At 37.9% G+C, this 19,667-nt stretch overlaps 1 protein-coding gene across 5 annotated transcripts in view; it reads left to right on the top strand.

Moving 5' to 3' along the window:
- Positions 1-19,667, top strand: part of CDK6 (cyclin dependent kinase 6) — a 210,151-nt gene that overhangs the window by 177,008 nt on the left and 13,476 nt on the right. For all 5 annotated transcript variants that reach the window (XM_016161287.2, XM_036230346.1, XM_016161288.2 and 2 more), the window contains 2 exons: positions 12,555-12,605; positions 18,023-18,158. In XM_016161287.2, coding sequence (XP_016016773.1) covers positions 12,555-12,605; positions 18,023-18,158 — 187 coding nt within the window. The remainder of the gene's footprint in view (positions 1-12,554; positions 12,606-18,022; positions 18,159-19,667) is intronic.

The following is a 19,667-nucleotide window of genomic DNA, read 5'->3' as shown; positions in this document are numbered from 1 at the left end:
TAAAAGAGAGCAGAGATTCGACATGACGTTGTGTGATTCCTTTTCTTCTATTTCTTTTTCTCTATTTTCCAAATTTTCTATATGCATATGTATCTTATAATTAGCTAAATAATTTATTTTTTTAAAGTACCTACCCATAATTAAAAATATAAATGCAATAAATAAACCTTTTAAAAAATTAAGCTGGCACTTGGGTCAGTAAAATTTTTTCCTGAGGAAATAAATGCTAACTCTGATTGATTGATCATTGCACTAATCTGTCAATACTAGAGTCATATGTAAATAACATCACTGACATTCAAGAGCCAGCCCATATTTTTATGCTAAGCAGATGTTTTTTTTTCGTAAGGAAAAAATGGATCGATCTACTATTCGGAGTATTTTGAACCAACAATTGAATCCAATATGAGCATATTTTTAGATCATTTGTGTTATTCTATGAGAGATACTGTTGGTTCTCTTTTGGAGCAGAGCTGCTTTAGAAAAAAATAAATAAGCCATTTCAACAAACTTCTATTTCAGAAAATTTCTATTGATTACTTCCCTGCCTCAATCAACATTAAAATCTTCAGCCTTGGATTATATCATGTTGCCGACAGATGGCTATCAATATGGGAGTGTTTCCAAGAGAAAGCATATATATTTAGCATTGAGGTGATCTTAATTATATACTCAGACACATCCACAGTAGAGTTCACAAGATTCCCTTTAACAAAATGTTGTGTCAAAGACAAAATTAATTGATTCCTAGATTAAAAATAAGAAGTGGCTTTGAAAGCCACATTTTCATTATAATGTGTAATATTTGCTCTAACTAGATAGCACTTTTAGAATCATTCTCAACACAGCTCACAGCCTGTTACTATCAGTCAATCAGATGGGGTAAGATGAATTCTTCTTGTCATTCTAAATAGGTAGGCAGGTCCACCCTAGTCTCTGTTAGTGGCCACCTCTTTAGATCATGCACTTCCCTCAGACTGTTACTTTAACCATGTGGACTAAGTCACAAGCAGTACTCTTTCCCTAGGCAAGATGTATAGTTTTACAAGGTCATTTGCTAAAAGAGAGTAATAACATCCTAAATTATGGTATAAGGAGGGGGCTACCTTGGTCTAATCCCTTATTACACAGTAGATGGCAGTGAGTTGTTAGGAAAAAAGAGAATGAAAAATGTCTGCCTGGACCACCATGGTTCTTACTGTTTTGAAAGATGCTCATCTGATTTTTTTTTTCAAAACAGCCCTCTGAAATAGCCAATATAATTTCTTTAAAGATTACTCTTTTTTTAATTTGCTTTTCTAAAACCTCTCGTTCTCGGTCTCCTGGATAGGATGACCAGCCATCTTAGTTTGCGTGGGACAGAGGGGCTTCCCAGGATACAGGGTTTTCAGTACTAAAACTGGAACCATCCTGGGCCAACTGGGCTGGCTGGTCACTGTTCCTGGGCACCCTGCCCAAACAGCCAGGTTTTGAGCAACATAAACTCAGATTCTCTTCCATGGACCAGCTGCTTCTTACAGCTTTTCTTTCTTTCTCAGGAAGGCACAGTATGAAGAAAGGCTAGGAGCTGTAAGACAATGATTTTATTTTAGGGTATGGTGAGGTTCCAGTTTGGTTAAGTGATGTTTCTAGTTCACAGTTCTTCTGTAGAGTGAAGGTAATTGATAAGCCCTGGGTCCAGTTAATAATTAAAACTTGGCTAATCTACAGCACTGATTTTGCCAGGTGTCCCTGGTTACCTCTCATAATCTATTTCAGGGGTCCCCAAACTCTGGGCCTTGGACCAGAACTGGTCTGTGGCCTGTTAGGAACTGGGCCGCACAGCAGGTAGTGAGCAGTGGGAGAGCAAAAGTAAAACTTCATCTGTATTTGCAGCCACTCCTCGGAGCTAGCATCACCACCTCAGCTCCACCTCAGGTCATCAGGCATTAGATTCTCATAGGAGCACCAGTCCCTGGTGACAAAAAGGTTGGAGACCGCTGGTCTACTTCACGTCTTCACACACTGTCATCACCTTTACCCCAAATGATCTTCCAGCTTGGTTTTTGAATACCAAACCCAATTTAAAATATAGTGAGTATTACAGCTAGAATTTCCATAATGAAGAAGGACAGTCATCCAAGCCCTGTGTTTATGTGAAGAACCAGAAGACATTGAGCCTAAGATGTCTGACTGTTAAAGAAGCTTATTGCCCATGGTGAAATGGGTGATTCCATGGGGGTCATTTGACTCCATTGCCTCCAGTTTCCTAGTTAATTAGTAATACTAATATAAATGCTTCCATTCATCCTTGCAAGTTATTGCTTCTTAGGTTTGACTCAGATTTGTTTTCCTGGCTCTAAAACTTTGTTTCAAATGCAAAGTTACTTTGTACCTGCTAGTCATCTCAGGGTTAGAGAATGAAAATACAATAATGTATTTAGGAACCCAGATTTTAGAAGTGCTCAGTCCTTAATCGTCTCTTTTGTACCTTAAGAACTCCCCTAAGCAGTACAATTAGAGAGCAAGAGATAAAGGAAGCACTGGGGGAATAACGAACATGTAATTTGTCAAGAAAATTTATCAGAAAGTATATAAAATGAATAGTTGGATCCCAGAGGCAAAATGAGACAAATCATATGTGTTTTCTTATTTCGGACAAGAATATGCCAGCCCAGTTTTCTCATTTTAAATGTATGAAAGGTAACTGTATTTAGTAACACGAGGAAGGAAGTGTTATGGACTGAATGTTTGTGTGCTTCCCCAAAATTCAAATGTTCAAGCCCTAACCCCAATTTGATAGCATTTGGAAATAGGCCTTTGGGAGGTAATTAGGTAGGGTTAGCTAACGTCATGAGGGTGGGTCCCACAAGATGGGATTGAGACCCTTATAAGAAGAGACACTAAAGAGTTTACCCTCTCTCTGCCATGTGAGTACACAGCAAGCAGGTGGACAAGCCAGAAAGAGAGTCCTCATCAGACACCTTCATCTAGGATTTTCCAGCCTCCAGAACTGCAGAAAATAGATTTCTGTTGTTTAAGCCGCCTAATCTATGGTTATTTTGTTTGGGCAGCTAAGGCTGACTAAGAAAAGAAATAGCACTGGAAGAACAGATAGGCAATTCTTTGAATATTTAAGAGAAATAATTATTTCTGGCAAACGGTAGATAATAATTGTTGAAGTGATAAATTTTTTTTTATCATAATGACCACTTAGGCTTCTTTAGTGATATATCAAATTGACTGTCAGTTAATATATTAATTTGTTAATTTTGTAATGTTTCAGAAATCTCAAGTGGTTTGGTGAATTCTGGTTTAATTTTAATTCTCGATTTTGAATTGAAAAACTGTGGGTTTTCCTTTCTCTCTCTTGATTTCTCTCTCCCTCCCTCTCGAGGAAGTTACTCATAGCCCAATAAATATGAGCGCTCTGTGGAGGAATAAATTATTCACATCTGGTAACAAGTAAAACTTAATTCAGCTTTTTTTTTTTTTTTTAAGAAATTACCAGACTCAGATCCCCTGCTGTGGACAGATAGGGCAGCACATTCTAACTCATGTCCATCTGGTCTTTCCTATGAGTGGCACGTCTTCTCTCTGGTACAGGTTTTTTATTTTTTTCTGTCGGTCTCTGTCTCAGTGACAGAACTTCATCTCAGATTCTTTTTGCCTCCATCCTTCCCTTTTATTACTCAGGCTTTTAATTTTTTTCCCCCCATGATCTTTCTCCTAACACCCCTTCTTTCTTTCTGAATTGGTTTCCTTCCCCTCTTTCCTCTCCACACCCTCTTTAATCCCTCACTCCCTGTATTGCTTTTGCTATGCTTTTTTTCAACATTTGTCTTTTTTTGGCTTTCAAAGAGCCCATCCCTGTCCTGCACACCTGGGTGAAGTCAGCACCTAAGGGCAAAGTTCTTGTACTGCATGCCCCTTGCTACTTCTCTGATGGTTTTGGCAAGATTTTAGGTTTAGAGGACTAATTGTCAGCCAGTTCTGGCTTTTAAATACCCATTATTTGCAGGCAGATATTGACTAATGCCATAGACCATTTAAAGCATAAATGTATATGATAAGTCAAATCCTATTTTGGCTCTAAGTCTGTATGTATATGCGTGTGCATGTGTGTGTGTGAGTGTGTGTGTATGTAGATTAGATAGATAGATAGATAGATAGATAGATAGATAGATAGATATCTGTACAAATATACATACTCGCACTTGAATTATCCAGAGATGAACCAAGGAAGTGAATTTTGAGATGGGAGGGACTGAAGTTGCCAGAAAGAAGGAAGAGAAACCTTGGTAGGAGAAATGGTAACCATTGTTATATATTAAGTGAGTGCCAGTTATGGACAGAGCAGGCAGTAAGTTATGTGCCCCTGCTACAGAAGCAAGTAGGGCTTGGCCTTGTCCTCAGAGAACTTCCAGTTTCGCTGTTGAAACCAACAAGTAAACGAATTACAGAAATGGATTAGTGTAAGAGTAGGGGAGAGATGAGGTCAACAGATCACATACATGCAATGTATGGCAAGTAGCAGTGTTGGGATTTTTTTGTTGTTCTGATTTTAAAAGTATCTAGTGCTCATAAAATGTTGAGAACAGAGTAATAGAAAAATGCAAAAAACAAACAAATCACCCATAACCTTTCCATCCAGAAGAAAGCATAAGGTAGTAGTTTTGTAATGTCTTTTTTCATTCATAGACATTTTTTGGTTTATTTCATCCTAATCTGATAAATCAGGTGTTTGGGGGAAATTAAGATTATATTAGTAATTTATTAAGAACTTTTCAGAACACATGCCTTCAAAAGGGTACTTGATTGAATATGTGGTAAAATAAATGTTTGTCACTGTACTTTAACACCATGTACATAAGACTTGCATATATTAAGGCCTAAAGCAGTTTTCTTAGCAGTTTTTTACTGTCCTTCTGAATCTGTAATGTTTCTTGGAAATAGTTTATTTACTTTTTTAAAAACAGCTTTATTAACATATAATTTGCCAACATAAATTCTGCAATTTAATGGTTTTTGGTTGTACAGCCGTTGCCACAATCAATTTTAGAACATTTTTATCAACCCAAAAAGAAACCCCATGTCCATTATCAGTCAGTCACTCTTCATTTCACCCCAGAACCACCCCCATCCTAGACAACCACTAATCTACTTTCTGACTCCATAGATTTGCTTCTTCTATATAAATGGAATCATACAATAAACATGGGCTCTTTAATGACTGGCTTATTTACTTAGTATGATGTTTTTGGGGGTCATTCATGCTTTAGCAGTGCTTCATCCCTTTTTAAGACCAAATGACAGACACCACGTTGTATAGCTCTATTACATTCTGTTTGTCCCTTTGTAAGTTGGTGGGCATTTGGGTTGTTTCCTCTTTGGAACTGTTATAAATAATGCTACTATGTACATTCATGTACAAGTTTTTGTGTGGACATATGTTTTCAATACTCTTGGATATGTTTAACTACCCTTTTTTGCATGTTTTTCATTCTCAAATTTCAAAGAGTTTTATGTATTATTTTTTATTACAAAGGAACATGTTTAAAACTAAGTTAATTATCCCCCAATCTTCTCCACCCCCTACCATCCTCTCTCCACCTTTCTCATTCAACCTGGCTTTACTAATAATACAAATTTAAAATCATGCTTTTTCTTCCAAGTCACGTTCAGTTTTTTGCCAAGTTCTGATCGTCGTCCCTTAAATGTCTTTGCATCCTTCCCCTTTCTCTTGTCCACCTAGTTTGGATTCCTGTGATCTCACTAGTCCACTGACCTCCCCGTTGGCCTTCCTGGCTCCATCTCCATCTCTTCCCACTGACTCAGTGAACACTGCTCCTGTTTGCCGCTTCTTGGGGTCAGACCAGCTTAGCCACTTACTGAAGTTGTGATTCCTCGGACAAGTTGCTTAACTTCTCACCTATAAAGAACAGTTAATCAGACCACCTCCCAAAATTCTAATAAAAATTGAATGATTGCCTTGGGCCCCTGTCTCCAACCAGCAAAATGAGATAAACTTCTCTATTTCATGATCCTTTGTTTACATATGTTGCCTCCCACGGAGGCGAGGATTATTATGGTAGTATGTAGAATATATGTGTAAATTTACTTATAAATTTATATTTCAATACATTTGTATTCAACTGTATAATATAATTTAAATAGGCATATATTATATATTAAGGCTATATATTATTTAATATGTATTTTTGGAGAGTGGTTATCTCTCAGCACCTAATGCAGACCTATATGCTTAATGAGTAATCTCTCAATTAGTATTTGCAAAGTAAATCTGCTTAATCTTGTTATTTGAATAGGTGGTAATTGTAAGGTGATAAGTTAACATTTTTAACTTAACTGATAAAAGCTCTAGAAGTGAATTTGGGAGCAAGTATAAAATAGTAGACATTCCCCAGTTAATATTTTTCTGAAGATCATTTTATGAACACGGAAAATTTCTCTCCTAATCAAGAAGGATAACAGCTAAAGCATAGCTTCAGATCAAATGCAGGTTACGGAGGTGTTCTATAGCGTGGCCCATGACTTCCTCTTCTTTTTAGTACAGTGAAAGTACTGTTAACTAAACGAAATCTTTCCTTTTCTGTTATGCATGAATCATTTCTATAATAGGCATACCAGCATACATTTCTCATCTGCTAGAAACTTCTAAACAACACTTCTAAATGTTGTTTTCTGCTGTTCATTGAAATGATAAATGATATTTATATGTTCTTTTAGTTGTTCGTTTAAAAGACATATAATCTGAAATTTGGTTCCGGTTGTAATTAGACCCAGAAAATTCACTTCACCAATAAAAGACATGGTGAGTGAGTTTTTAGCCAAAATTGCATACAGAAAAAGAAATGATATTGCCAGTTCAAAATTAATTAATCCTTATTGGGCACCCACCACATGGTGACAAATGTCCCCTTCCTTTCTTGTTCACCAAGTGAAATACTTAATGCTATCATCTGTGTATAACAGTGAACAGGAACAAGAGAGTTATCTACCATGTGCGAGTGTGATAAAGCACATGTGTATTTAGTTGCCACTAACTTTAGGTCTACTATAAGCTGGACATTTTACAAATGAAGCAAATAAGATTCAAAGAGGCTATGTGACTTTCCTAACATCATTCAAGGAGAAATGGCTGGTAGGGATTCACGCCCAGGACCAATCCATCACCAAAATCTCTGTCCTTTCCCCAGTCAACAAATGTCCTGAAAAATCAACATATTAAAGGTAGAGAAAACATTAAGGCTTAAACTCACATGACTTCAAAAAAGCCTTGGGGAAAATCCTTGCTAAAAATTCCCAAAGAACCATACTTGTTTTGGCATAACTGTGACTAAGGCGATATAAGAACAGAATCGACTTTGCTAAAGTTTGAAATGAATGTAATTTTACCATTATATTTTGTAATATGCTTCTTTCAGTTGCAATAAAAATGCTTATATGTATAAATGAAAAATGTATTTCATAAAGAGTTTATCTTATCAGCATTGACTGTTATCAAGTATAATGATGAAGGAAAATATTTGAAGAAAATACTTGGAAATAACCTAAAATTCTCTTCCATAAAAACTCATGTTCGATTTCATATGTTTCCCTCCAAACATTGTTTATCTTGTCAAATAAACTGCTTGCAAAGGGTAACACAGCAAAGACCTTCCAATAGGCTCTTCCGTAGTTTATGTGGGAATTCGAAATAGAAAGGGGCTCAGAGCCATGAGAGACAGAAGGAGGAGGGTTTATACAATAGAATGTAATAGTCCCAAGCAGTGAGTGTGGAGAAAACCTTCTGAAGAAAAAGGAGGATCACACACCAGGTGAAGAGAAGAAATGTAGATACAAAGTTAGAGATGAGATTCATGAAAGTTAGATTCAATAAAGATCTTCAGCAGATAATGTTTGTGTACCATTATCCAAGTACTTGGTTAAACTACTGGAAAGTCAACTAAAGCAATTGTAGCTTTTGATACAGTAAAATGCATAAAAGTTACTGACTTTAAGTAATGTTCTGTATAACAAAAGGATCTTTTTATGTGTTACTTCAAAGCATTTGCACAGTCTTTATTTGGGAATGTTCTTCGTAGGTGTAATCTTTCCATTTTATTATTTTACTTCCTTCGAAAAAATGTTTATGTAAGGAAGAAATATTTTTAAAACTATAAAAATCAGCTTCAGACTTAATATCCTCGATAGACTATCTCTATTGCTAATTTTATCTTTAAGTACTTAATTAAAAAGAATTAATAAGTATGTGACCCAGGCAGGAGTTGAGGGGACGGATTACGTCTAAAAACAGAGGAGATGGGATAGCTTAGTGGATCCTCTCCCTGCAGTAACTCAGAAAAAAATGTAAGGCTTTTTATCTTTTATGAGCCTCTGCCTCATGGTATGTAATAGAACATTCCTCTCCCATCTTCATTCTTTATAGAGGGCCTTTATAAGGATTTTAGTCAGTAGAAATAGAGTTCAGAGTTCAATGTGAACCTCCTCAGGTTGCCTCTGTCTGGCCATCTGTCTCCATCTCAGTCTTCCAGTCTTTCTGTGTCTTTTATTCTCCCCCATTTGCTCTTTTAACTCTCTACTTCCTTCCAGCTCAGCTCTATGTCATGGTAATAAAGAACGGCCAAGTCCGACTCATGCATCTGTGTGTTTTAGCTGAATCATTCTGAAAATTGTAAAATTATTCAAGGCTGTAGAATTAACCTGATCCTTACCACTTAACCAAAGAATATAGTCTGAAGATTATGTGCATATTTGTCGGCTATAAATTATATGAATTAAAGGATATTAACTCAGCCAACCTGAGAAGGGAAGAAATATTCAAAATGACCTCAGTGAAAATACAGTCCCGTATGTTTCTTCAGTACATGGTGCACACAGGTCAGAGACCTGATGCAGTCCAGACTGTTTCCCATAGAGTTGTGTTTCAAAACAGATTATGTCACACAAGGTCCCTGGAGCAGTAGTATTCTTACTCCAGTAATATTCATACTCCATCACAGCACCCCCAAGAGTTCATCACAATGAAAGGTTTCATCCTTCCTCTGAATTCACCATACTCTATGTTTATAATCTTCAGTCATAAAAACAGCTCATACAAAATGTTCAAAATTTCAGCCAGAAGGACTATAGATGATTCTAAGAGTTTGATCACATTCACGTCCAACCTCTTGGTCCACGGAGAGTACCAGTTCCAGTTTAGCCTGTTCCCTCCTTCACATGCCCCTTTTCCATTGTCTTGTGACTGTGTGTTTGCATCCAAAAATCCATTTTTTAGGAGTTAATTGCATGCAGTCAGAGTTCAGTGGTTCTGTATAATTCAAGCCAACCCACATCTGCTCCAAAGCCAAGTTAATAGACCTCAAAGTCGTACACCAGGTCTTTCTAGGGTTGCAAAAGTCATTCTGAGCTATACACCAAATTGCTGCATCCAAGTTTCTATTCCCCATAGCAGGTTTTGCTGAGTGTTCACAAAAGAGTGATTTTGGTTTAGACCTTTGCTTGCTGCACTCTTTATTAAAGGAGGCCAAGCTGATGCGCTAGTTCTAACTCAGGGATGACAAGCACCTCTCATTTTATGGGTTAAGTCTAGCCAGTAAATAAAGATAATACTCCTGGCTCTGGCATATGGTGGACTACATGACTAGAAAGCCCTCTGCTAAAACAACTGGCAAATGTGAGAAAATAGAGCAAGCATTTGCTTAAGTGCATAACGGAGCCAGCAAAAATGTTAGAATATTACCGAGGGATGATAACAAAGGAGCTAAAAACCAAAACAGTAAGGCTGTGAGCTGCTGCTGCCGCTGAGCTTCAGGCTTGGATTTTGGTGCCCACCCAAGAAAAAGGTGGTCTTATGCCTTTGCCTGCGAACAGCATCCATTCAAGTTAGTCCATTTGGTTTGCTTCTCAATAGCCATGGCCAACGTATTTATTTTAAACTGCTCCATGGTACTGAAAGGTAATGTCATCCATGCTTCTGTGGGTACCAGTTTTCAGAAGGGCAGGGGGCTTGGCATATTTACATAGCTACTTCACCAGCTCAGCAAATTAAACTGATGCTCTCTGTACTTGCTGACCCGGCACATCCATTACTACCATCGTTTGAGATATACGCTTAACAAGGAGGTATCATTTGCATTTGTTCCCAAACCTCATAACACCAATTATACCTAGTTTTGTGCTTTCATACTTAAATTTTAGAGAAACAGATAAGTGAGAAAAGAGATGGATTTTTCTTCTGCAACCCAAGTTCTATGCTTTGGAAAGAATGAAAACCGGTATATCAATTAAGATGTGAGCAAAACGACTATAAAAAAGTATACTGGGAGAAGAATTTAAAAATCTAGAAGGCCCATCAGTCAGTAAAATTGTGGAAAGAATAGAGAGCCTAGGGCAGTCCAGTGAATTATTTTGTTCCTCATTGAAGTAGAGCAAGAATTTAAAGACAAATTAGACACATGTAAAGCAATCAGAGTGCAGAATCCCATGTGTACCCACTTGTGAAACACCAGGTTCTCTCTAAAGTGCTTTTTGTGCACTTTCATCCCTAGACACTTAGCTGTCAGGACTGTCTGTGATGCAGAGAACATTATTAACTGAAATAAAAGTATTACAGCACGATGATGAGGCATTTGGGCTTTGAGGCATGGCAGACCTGGTTTGAATTTTAAGACTGCAATTTGTTATGTGTCTGTGGGTAAGTCATGAAACATCTCAAATCTCTTCATTTGAAAACAGGGATGATAATACTACTGTGCTCCTGGAGTTTTTGTGAGAATTAAATGAGATAATGTGTGGGGAGCATGTGGCGCTATGCCAGATACATTAGTCCTCTAATAAATAATAGCTGTTAAGATTCCATTGTGTGGCTTTTCTAAAACTTTCTCTTCTTACCTTGCTCTCTTTTCAGACCTGTCTCGATGTCTTTCAGAACCCAGCTCCATACCTCTTTATGAATTTACTGCATTAGTAATGTACAAGTTGCCAGCATTTGTTTGCTAGGGCTGCCATAACAAAATAACACAGACTGGGCTGGCTTAAAAGACGAATTTTATTTTCTCACAATTTTGAGATGGGCTAAAAGGGGTCAAATATGTGGTGACAGAAAGAAATCTAACTATGGGCAATGAACACGCAATGCAATATACACACACACACACATACACACACACACACTTTACTATTGAATCATACACCTGAAACTTACTGGATTTCATTTAATCAATGTTACTGTAATAAAAATAAATTTAAAAAAAATTTCGAGGCTGGAAGTTCAAGTACGATGTGTCAGCCTCTCTCCTCGGCTTGTCATCCTGCTTTGTGCTCACATGGCCATTTCTCTGAGTGCACTCATGCCCCTGGCGTCTCTTTGTGTACCCAGATTTCTTCTTCTTATAAAGACCATCAGACAGACTGGATTAGAGTCCACTCTAACAGCCTCATTTTTAACTCTTTAAAGGCCCTGCCTTTAAATACAGTCACGTTCTGAGGTATAAGAATTGAGCTTCAACGTATAAATTTGGGAAGGGACACAATTCGGCCCATATCATTGCCACAAATAAATCACTGCATTTGAAAATAACTGTTTTCAGAAATAATAACTTGAATAGAAAGCATGGTTGTAGAATGTTAAGGTGTCTTCTAACTTCTGAAATGCCATGACTGCAAGATTCTTTATATATGACCTATATAGTGAGTTCATTTAAACACATTGTTAAAAAATATCTGTTTATGTCATTCATTGAGCAATGAGTTAGGGAACAATTACATGTGTACCATAGGTATATATAAAATCAAACAAAATATTTATTAACTGAGTACTTATACAGGAAAAGCACTAGGCTAAAGGTTAGGGGCAAACCTAGAGAAGTCCCTGCTCTCAAGGGCTATCGATCTACTAGAGAACATGCCAGAAATATCACGAAGTAAGCCCATTTAATTGCCAGTTAAATGCTCAGCTTAGGCAATGAAGGCTGTGTTCACAATTGCCTCTGAAGCCAATTGCCTCTGAAGCCCAATGTTAGGGTTTTAAGCCTGTAATGCTTATCTACGATGATATGGGGAGAAAAGGAAGTGGTATAATCAGAAAAATAGACCTGGAGGTAGCTCACTGCTACATTCAGAACAAGTGGCCTACAATAGCCAAATGGTGAGGAAAGGGCGCTCTGAGAAGGATCTGACCAAGAATAGTTTCAAAGGACATCATATACCTCTGGTTGGAGACCAGGACAGTGATGTGTTCAACCTCACCATAAAATTAAGTAGAACCCTGAAGCCGGGGCCTGGTGGTACTATTATGATGACTGCAAACAGGATACCTGCGATTTAGAAAACACGGGCATCAGGTACCACCAGATATCCATGAGAGATCCTTAACACGTGTGACATGCAGGAAAAACGTTCATTTACCAAAGGAAACGCGTCTCAATTCCTTACTTCTTCTCCACCCTTAAATAATATTTTGCTTCCTGCTAAACAATGATAATGGCAGAGATGATTGAAATGTAACCTGAGAAAATTCTTTGTTTAATACCTATCTTTTATTCTTTTAGGCCTCTTTTCCGTGGCAGTTCAGATGTCGATCAACTAGGAAAAATCTTGGAGTAAGTAATAACTATAATTTTACATCAATATCTGTAACATTAAAACATTTACAGTGATTTTCCTTTGACGTTCATATAATATGTCTATCTCCTATCTTTCCTACCTCAAGCTGCTGCTGCAGACAGTGTTACTGTTTGTGTGGTGAGTGGGGACATGGCAGACATGCTGTTCTATGCAGAGCCCATCATGACATGTATCCTCACTGCTCTGCTCTGGAAGCTTGTATGTTGCTTGTGTGGATCTTTGGGCTGCTCCTCTTTCTTTGCTTGGCTGAGTTCTAGTTCTTTAGTTCAGATGTGTTGTCTGCTTGGGGTCATTTTAGATGCATACGCCATCAGAGGTGGGGCACTTGGTGGCCTGGTAATGCATCCTTGCCCACTGGGCTTCCTGTTCCCACTGAGTATCGTTTAGTCATCCAAGTTGGTTTTGCATTGTGCTCTTTTGTTTTCCTGGACAAGGATCATATGCTACACAATTCATTTTTCTTTGGAGCACCGAAACAGGAAATGAGAATCCTAAATCCTGTGTCTATGGCTAAATAACTGTGCAATTTTGAGAAGGTCATTTAACACACCCTGTAAAGGGCTTACACAGATCCTGGTATATAGTAAATGCTTTTAACATGTTAGCAATAATTATAATTCATTATTAGTTGTTTAACCATTTTGTTCCTTACCTTCTTCACCTAAGAAATGAAACTTCGGGCTTAAATTCTCTTTAAGATTCTTTCTTGTGTTCAAATTCTTTAGTTCTGGTTATCTGTTATATGCTCCTTGATGATTTACAGAGTTTCACTCATGTCTGCATGTGTGCATGTGAGGGTATGTATGCTTTCATGTTTCTAGAATATGAAAGGGGGCTTTTTTTCTCACAAAGCATGCAATATGGCATCATTCTGGGATTTGCGCGTTTGCCAAGTCCCATCAGAATTGGGGCAGAGTAGGAAGCAAATGGGAGTTGTAGAACCAAAATAGCCCTGATCATTGGTCTGTGACATTTTATAAAATCCCAGTGGTTTTTATGATATTCGTAGTCTGTAAAATGAGAGAGAAGTGCCCCTGGGGATAAGAATTATATTTAACTCTATCTACTCAAGCATGACTGCTTAAAACAGTTGGAATAAAACTGGAACCTGACTTTGTTCTTTTGGTGACCGGATGCAGCTCAGTAGACTTCTGTTAGTGCCTGTGCCACCACTGAGTCAGAACCCAGTGGCTTTAAGGTTTAAAAAACAGTTGCCAGCTTTATTGTCTGGGGGCTGCCTGGGTCCAGGGCAACTGCCACAGCTGCTGCTTCTACTGCTCCTTCTGACCACTTTGTAAGATGGACAGATTCTGGACAAAACTTTCATGTTATTCTCTGCTTCTGGATGTCAAGTTCTTTGTCATTCGGTGATAAACTCCCATCTATTCTTCCCTATCACTGTGGAATGTATTTTGTGTATGTGCGATCTTGAAGAGGGAACTGTGAAAGTCAGACATATACCAGGGACCCTCTGTGAGAAGGAAAAGCAATGTTGACTGAAAGCAACTTGCCAGGCATTGAAGTCCTTCACCTGCTTTCCCTGGGCACCACCTGGGCATCCGGTCCACCCCAGCACTGGTATCTGAGTCTTGTCGACACCGTTCATGTCCCCGAGTATACACAGGCAGTGAGATGAACCAGAAGGAACCTTTGACGAGCATGTTTGACTTGCTTCCAAGGAAAAGTCAGTTCCACTTTTAGCAAAGGCCCGAGATCCTAGATTGCCAGGAGAGAGAAGCCATGAAGTTCTCTGTGTTTTGTGCCTTTAGATTTTACTTCTTGGTCTCTGGCGTTGTTGCATTGAAATTATGTTCTGTTTCCTCTGAGTGCGTGCCTGGCTGAGGCATAGAGAAAGGGGCAATGCTGCACCCTAGCGTCACTTCTAAAGTACTTGAAGAACGATTTCTGTCCCCACCATCACTGCCATTTATAGGTTTTGTGCTCTGTCATTCTTTCCAGTACAAATGTCAACTTTTAAGGCTTATATTCAGCTGTCCAAATACTGAAATTTGATGCAAGCACTTTTTAATGGATCTATCAGAATTTCACAACATTCATATGTGGGCTGTAAAAGTTCATATTGGATATTAAACTAAATTTTTTAAAAAGCAAGTTAAATCCACATTCTCTTAAGGGGAAAAATGTTTGTGTTTAGGAAGATTTATACTTTCAAAGAACAGCAAGTACTTTGAAAGTGAAACTAAATGCTTTAGCCTGTGGCATTTTGGAGGATTTTTAGGAGCAGAGTCATAATTAAATAGAAACAAAATATTGGATTTGGAATAAGGGGAACTGGGTTCACTCCAGGCTCTGTGGCTGAACTCGCTATGTGTGGCTTTGGCAGTTATTTCATTCCTCATCCTCAGTTTCCCCATCTATAAAACAGAAATAATAATACCTGACCTACATGTCTCAGGAGGTTGTTATGAGAATCAGGGGAGGTAATAGGTTTAAAAACACTTTTAAAAGTTATTTATATAAGCAGTTTTATATGTTAATATAATATATACATCTATATAATTATATACCACACATACATATACATACAGAGACACTGTTTCTCAGAGGGCTTTTGGCATTCCTCTTTCTATATTACCAGATTTAACTCAATATAAATATATCAAAAGATGCAAATAAAAAGATTTTAAACTATTGCTAAGAGTTATTAAAATCAGTTTCTGAGTAACTGGTGCTGATATGCAAAAATATTGATATAAAAATGGCTAAAAAGCTAAAAATGAATGAAAAAAATTTCAAAGTTCTTTAATAAGCATTCTTCTTGTCTTCCTCTACTTGTCCCATTCTGTCCAAACACATACATATTTATTTCCTTTAATAATTAATAGTGGGGCTTTTTTTCTTCTTTTTACTCGAATTTATTCACAATCTTGCTACTAAACAAATTCGTATATTGCTCAAGTTGCCATTTCCATTAATTTCTTCCAGTAAATATGTCCATGAGTTTGTCTTTTTCTGCCCCAATAACATAGTTCTCCCAGCATGTTCTACAGATATAAGATTGTCTTTCCCCAGACACCTAGTGACAGGTAAAGTTAAAACACAAGTGTCTGCTTCCCAGGTGAGGTGTGTGACCTGACTCTGTTGAGGCGGTAAGGGAAGGAGAACCAAGCCTTGCAGAGATCTTGTGACATTTACCACCACATCTTTCTGAAAGTTGTAAATCCATTCAAGAGAACACCCACCCCTCCTGGGCCTTAGTTCCCGCGTGTGCGGGCCAAGAAGACCCTAATACAGGCCGGCAGCATTTCTAACTGTAGTTTAAATAGTTTGGTCAGCAAATTAAACCCACAATGAAATATCCCCTCACACCCGTCAGAATGGCTATCTTCAATAAATCAAAAAACAAGTGTCAGTGAGTATGTGGAGAAAAGAGAACCCTTGTGCACTGTTGGTGGGATTGCAAAATGGTACAGCCACTACAGAAAACAGTTTGGAGGTTTCTCAAAAACTTAAAAATAGAACTACCTTCAGACCCAGCAATTGCACTTCTGAGTGTTTATCCAAAGAAAACCAAATCACTAATTCATAAAGATCTATGCACTCTTATGTTCATGGCAGCGCTATTCACAATAGCCAAGATATGGAAGCAGCTTAAATGCCCATCAACAGACGATTGGATAAAGTTATGGTTCATATATACAGTGGAATATTACTCAGCCATAAAAAAATAAAATTCTTCAGTTTTGCAGCAACATGAATGGACCTAGAGGGTATTATACTGAGTGAAATAAATCAGATAGAGAAAGATAAATACCATGCGATTTCAATTATATGCAGAATCTAAGGAACAAAAGGAACAAACTAAACAAAAACAGACTCACAGATACAGAGGACAATCTAGTGATTGCCAGAGGGGAGGAGTGTGGGAGGGCTGGGAGAAAAAGGTGAAAGGATGAAGAAGGATGAATTAGGAGTTATGAAATAGTCACAGGGACATAGAGTGCGGCAAAGGGAACATAATCAATAGTAATGTAATAGCTGGGTGTAGAGCCAGATGGGTGATAGAGTAAGCGGGGGATCACTTCGGAAACTATATAAACGTCTAACCAGTGCACTGTATATCTGAAACTGATATAAAATTTTAAAAACACATTAAAAAAAGAAAAGAGTAGTTTGGTCAGTATTTGAATAATCACATATATTCCATTTACTAAATTATAATTTTTTAGTTCAGAGTTAATTAGCATCTATATGAGATATAAGCTCTTGGATCCCCTGGTGTCCCTCATTCAAACCTATACATAAGCTATAAATAATATCCGCATAATGTATATTTTATTGCATAAGGCCACTGAGCTGTTAATATTTCTGAAGAACCTTAAATTACACATAAATAGAACTTAGGCATTACATGTTTAGTGTGGTAACGATGAATTGCCTACACATTTTAGATTAATAACATTATTTTCCTCTTATAATAATGATGGGTAATGTGTTGATATTGGCAAGTACTGTGTATCAGGCACTGTGCTATGTACTTTATATAAATTATCGCTGATCCTCATAACAACCGTGAGTTATTACCATTATCGTATTGAAGACACTGAGGCTCGTAGAAGTTAAGTAATTTGTCCTTACCCACCCATATGCAGAATTTGAACCCTGGTCTGCTTATTTTCGAAGCCTGTGCTGTTTGTATGTTACTCGATGCTCTCTCCATATTTCTGATCTCTGAATGATTTTCAGGGAAAACATAAATGATATTGTTTTTACTTTTGTTTGCACACTTTGCAATATCATAAAGTAGTTATATAATATAAATTACATAAGTTAAATTTAATATTAAATTAGAAAATAGTGTTTGTGTAGCACAAGACTAACATACCTTTTAGCCTCTTTCTTTTGTCTGATTCTAAAGTATATAATTACTGTTTGGGGTTATTCTTTAATCAAAAGTGCAACCAAATTTCTGTGTTAACAAATCATGTTAGATGAACATTATAAAAGTATGTCAACATGGAAGTGTTTGATCAGAACACAGAAAGGACTCTTGGGCATAAGGGAAAATATTGTATGCCCACGTGGGGCTCCTTTGAATATATAGGTCCTGCTCTGTCAGTATGTAAGGGCTTATTGGTAATATAATATTTTCCATTTCTTCATTATCTCTTATATTAATATCTGCTTCCAGAGTAATCTCTTATCCCTTCCCAGTGAATTTTACAATTCTCCTGTGAGATTACCCTCTACCCCATGATCACCATATTGCATGCAGTAGGACCAAGAGAAACCAGAGTCTTGCAAGTGAAGGACTCCTGGGGTTCTATGTCCCCCTTGCCTGCCCCTTAGACTTTACCTTCATCTAGAATTCGATAGGAAATAGCTTCTGCACAGCAGCTAATGCTTATGTTCACATGTGGTTCTTTTGTAGTGTAATCGGACTCCCAGGAGAGGAGGACTGGCCTAGAGATGTTGCTCTTCCCAGGCAGGCTTTTCACTCAAAAACTCCTCAACCTATTGAGAAGTTTGTAGCAGATATTGATGAACAAGGCAAAGACCTGCTTCTGGTAAGTTCAAGTGATGCAGAGTTGATCTGCACTATGCCGATGAGAGACTCGTCCTGCTCACACTGAGCAGTGGGTGCAGCATCGGTTCAGCATCACATGCCACAGCCTCACAAGACACAGGCCACAATCTCTCTACAGCTCTCATTTCCACACCTATAGTAGCTGGTGGCTTTTGATTTTGGAATGTCTTCAGTTCCCCTAGAAAGAGAAAGAGTCGGATCCTCACACTTTCAGTTCTCCAGCTTTCAATGTTAATTTGAATGCAGGCTTTGAAGCCTCTCCATTCCTCTGTACATATGCTTCTAGTAAGTATTGACTGTGCCATGCACATATAAATGCCTCCATGAAAATAAGGGACTCAGTGTCCTATTTGAGACTCAAACTTGTAATATATGTTCTTTCACATAGCTCCCTATACTTAGAGGCCAAAACAATAGGTAAGAGAGTGTGTCTGTTGGGCTACTTTTGGTGTTTGGAACCCAGTGAGTAATATGTGTATCCTTTACCTACTAAGTATCACTAAATACCTAGTATATAGCCAAGAAAATCCTCCTAGACCAGAAAGAACCACTGCTCCCATTCTGTTAGTATATTCTGAATTTCAAATATAGATCCAAGAGTCTCTGGCTCTTGAAAGAAATGTTATGCTTCAGCTCTGTGTGGTCACAGCCAATGATTGGCATGTTTGCAGAGCTATGGAATTTCCCATTTATAGCTCTAACTCCATCTTTACCTGATGGTAGTTCAAAAGTTCCCTCCACTGCCAAGTTATGGATAAGGACAGCTATATTTTTTTCCCACTGTTTATTTCTAAGACACTCACTAAGGCCTACATCCTTTGAAATAAATAAATTAGAAAGGAGAATTTTCACCTAGACAAAGGCTCACTCTATGCACACACTTGCCGGCTTATTTGCTATTTAGGAAAATTTTTCCTTGGTTTCAAATAACAGACATGTATTTGCATTACCTTAAGAAAAGGCAGTTTGATGGAATGTTTCATGGCCTGGAAATGGGAATGGGAAGCCATTCAGAGTGTAAGTGCACTGTCTCTGTTCTATGCATCACCTGCTCTCAGCAACTCTGCTTTTCTCTGCCCTGAATGCCCTTTCTTCACCTTATTGCTTCTTTTCAGTTGTGCTGTCTGCTCCCCTTAACTTTAACTGGTCCCTTGACTATCAGAACATTAACTCATGGATTCTTTTCAGCTGTAACTCCCGCTATTAACATTTGCCCTGTTAGTATTTTCTATATCATATTCCTAAAAGGAGAAATCTAGCTGGCACACCTCACCTTTTTGCCAAGCCATGATATGCTACCTAGGACCAGGTGGCATTCCTGGCCCAGCTAACTGTGCTGGGAGTGGGTAGGGATCACCTGGTATAAATATGGCAACCAGAGGCTCTTCCTTTCCAGCAGGAACTTTGAATGAAACATTCTTCTTAGAATAGGATTCTGGACAGTCACAGTAATGAACTTTAGTAATGAAGTATCCACTCCTTCAGCTAC

The sequence above is a fragment of the Rousettus aegyptiacus genome, unplaced genomic scaffold (assembly GCF_014176215.1).
Source record: "Rousettus aegyptiacus isolate mRouAeg1 unplaced genomic scaffold, mRouAeg1.p scaffold_m13_p_13, whole genome shotgun sequence".
Taxonomy (NCBI): domain Eukaryota; kingdom Metazoa; phylum Chordata; class Mammalia; order Chiroptera; family Pteropodidae; genus Rousettus; species Rousettus aegyptiacus.
Note: the sequence above shows the minus strand (reverse complement) of the source record. Positions and strands in the feature narration are given on the sequence as shown.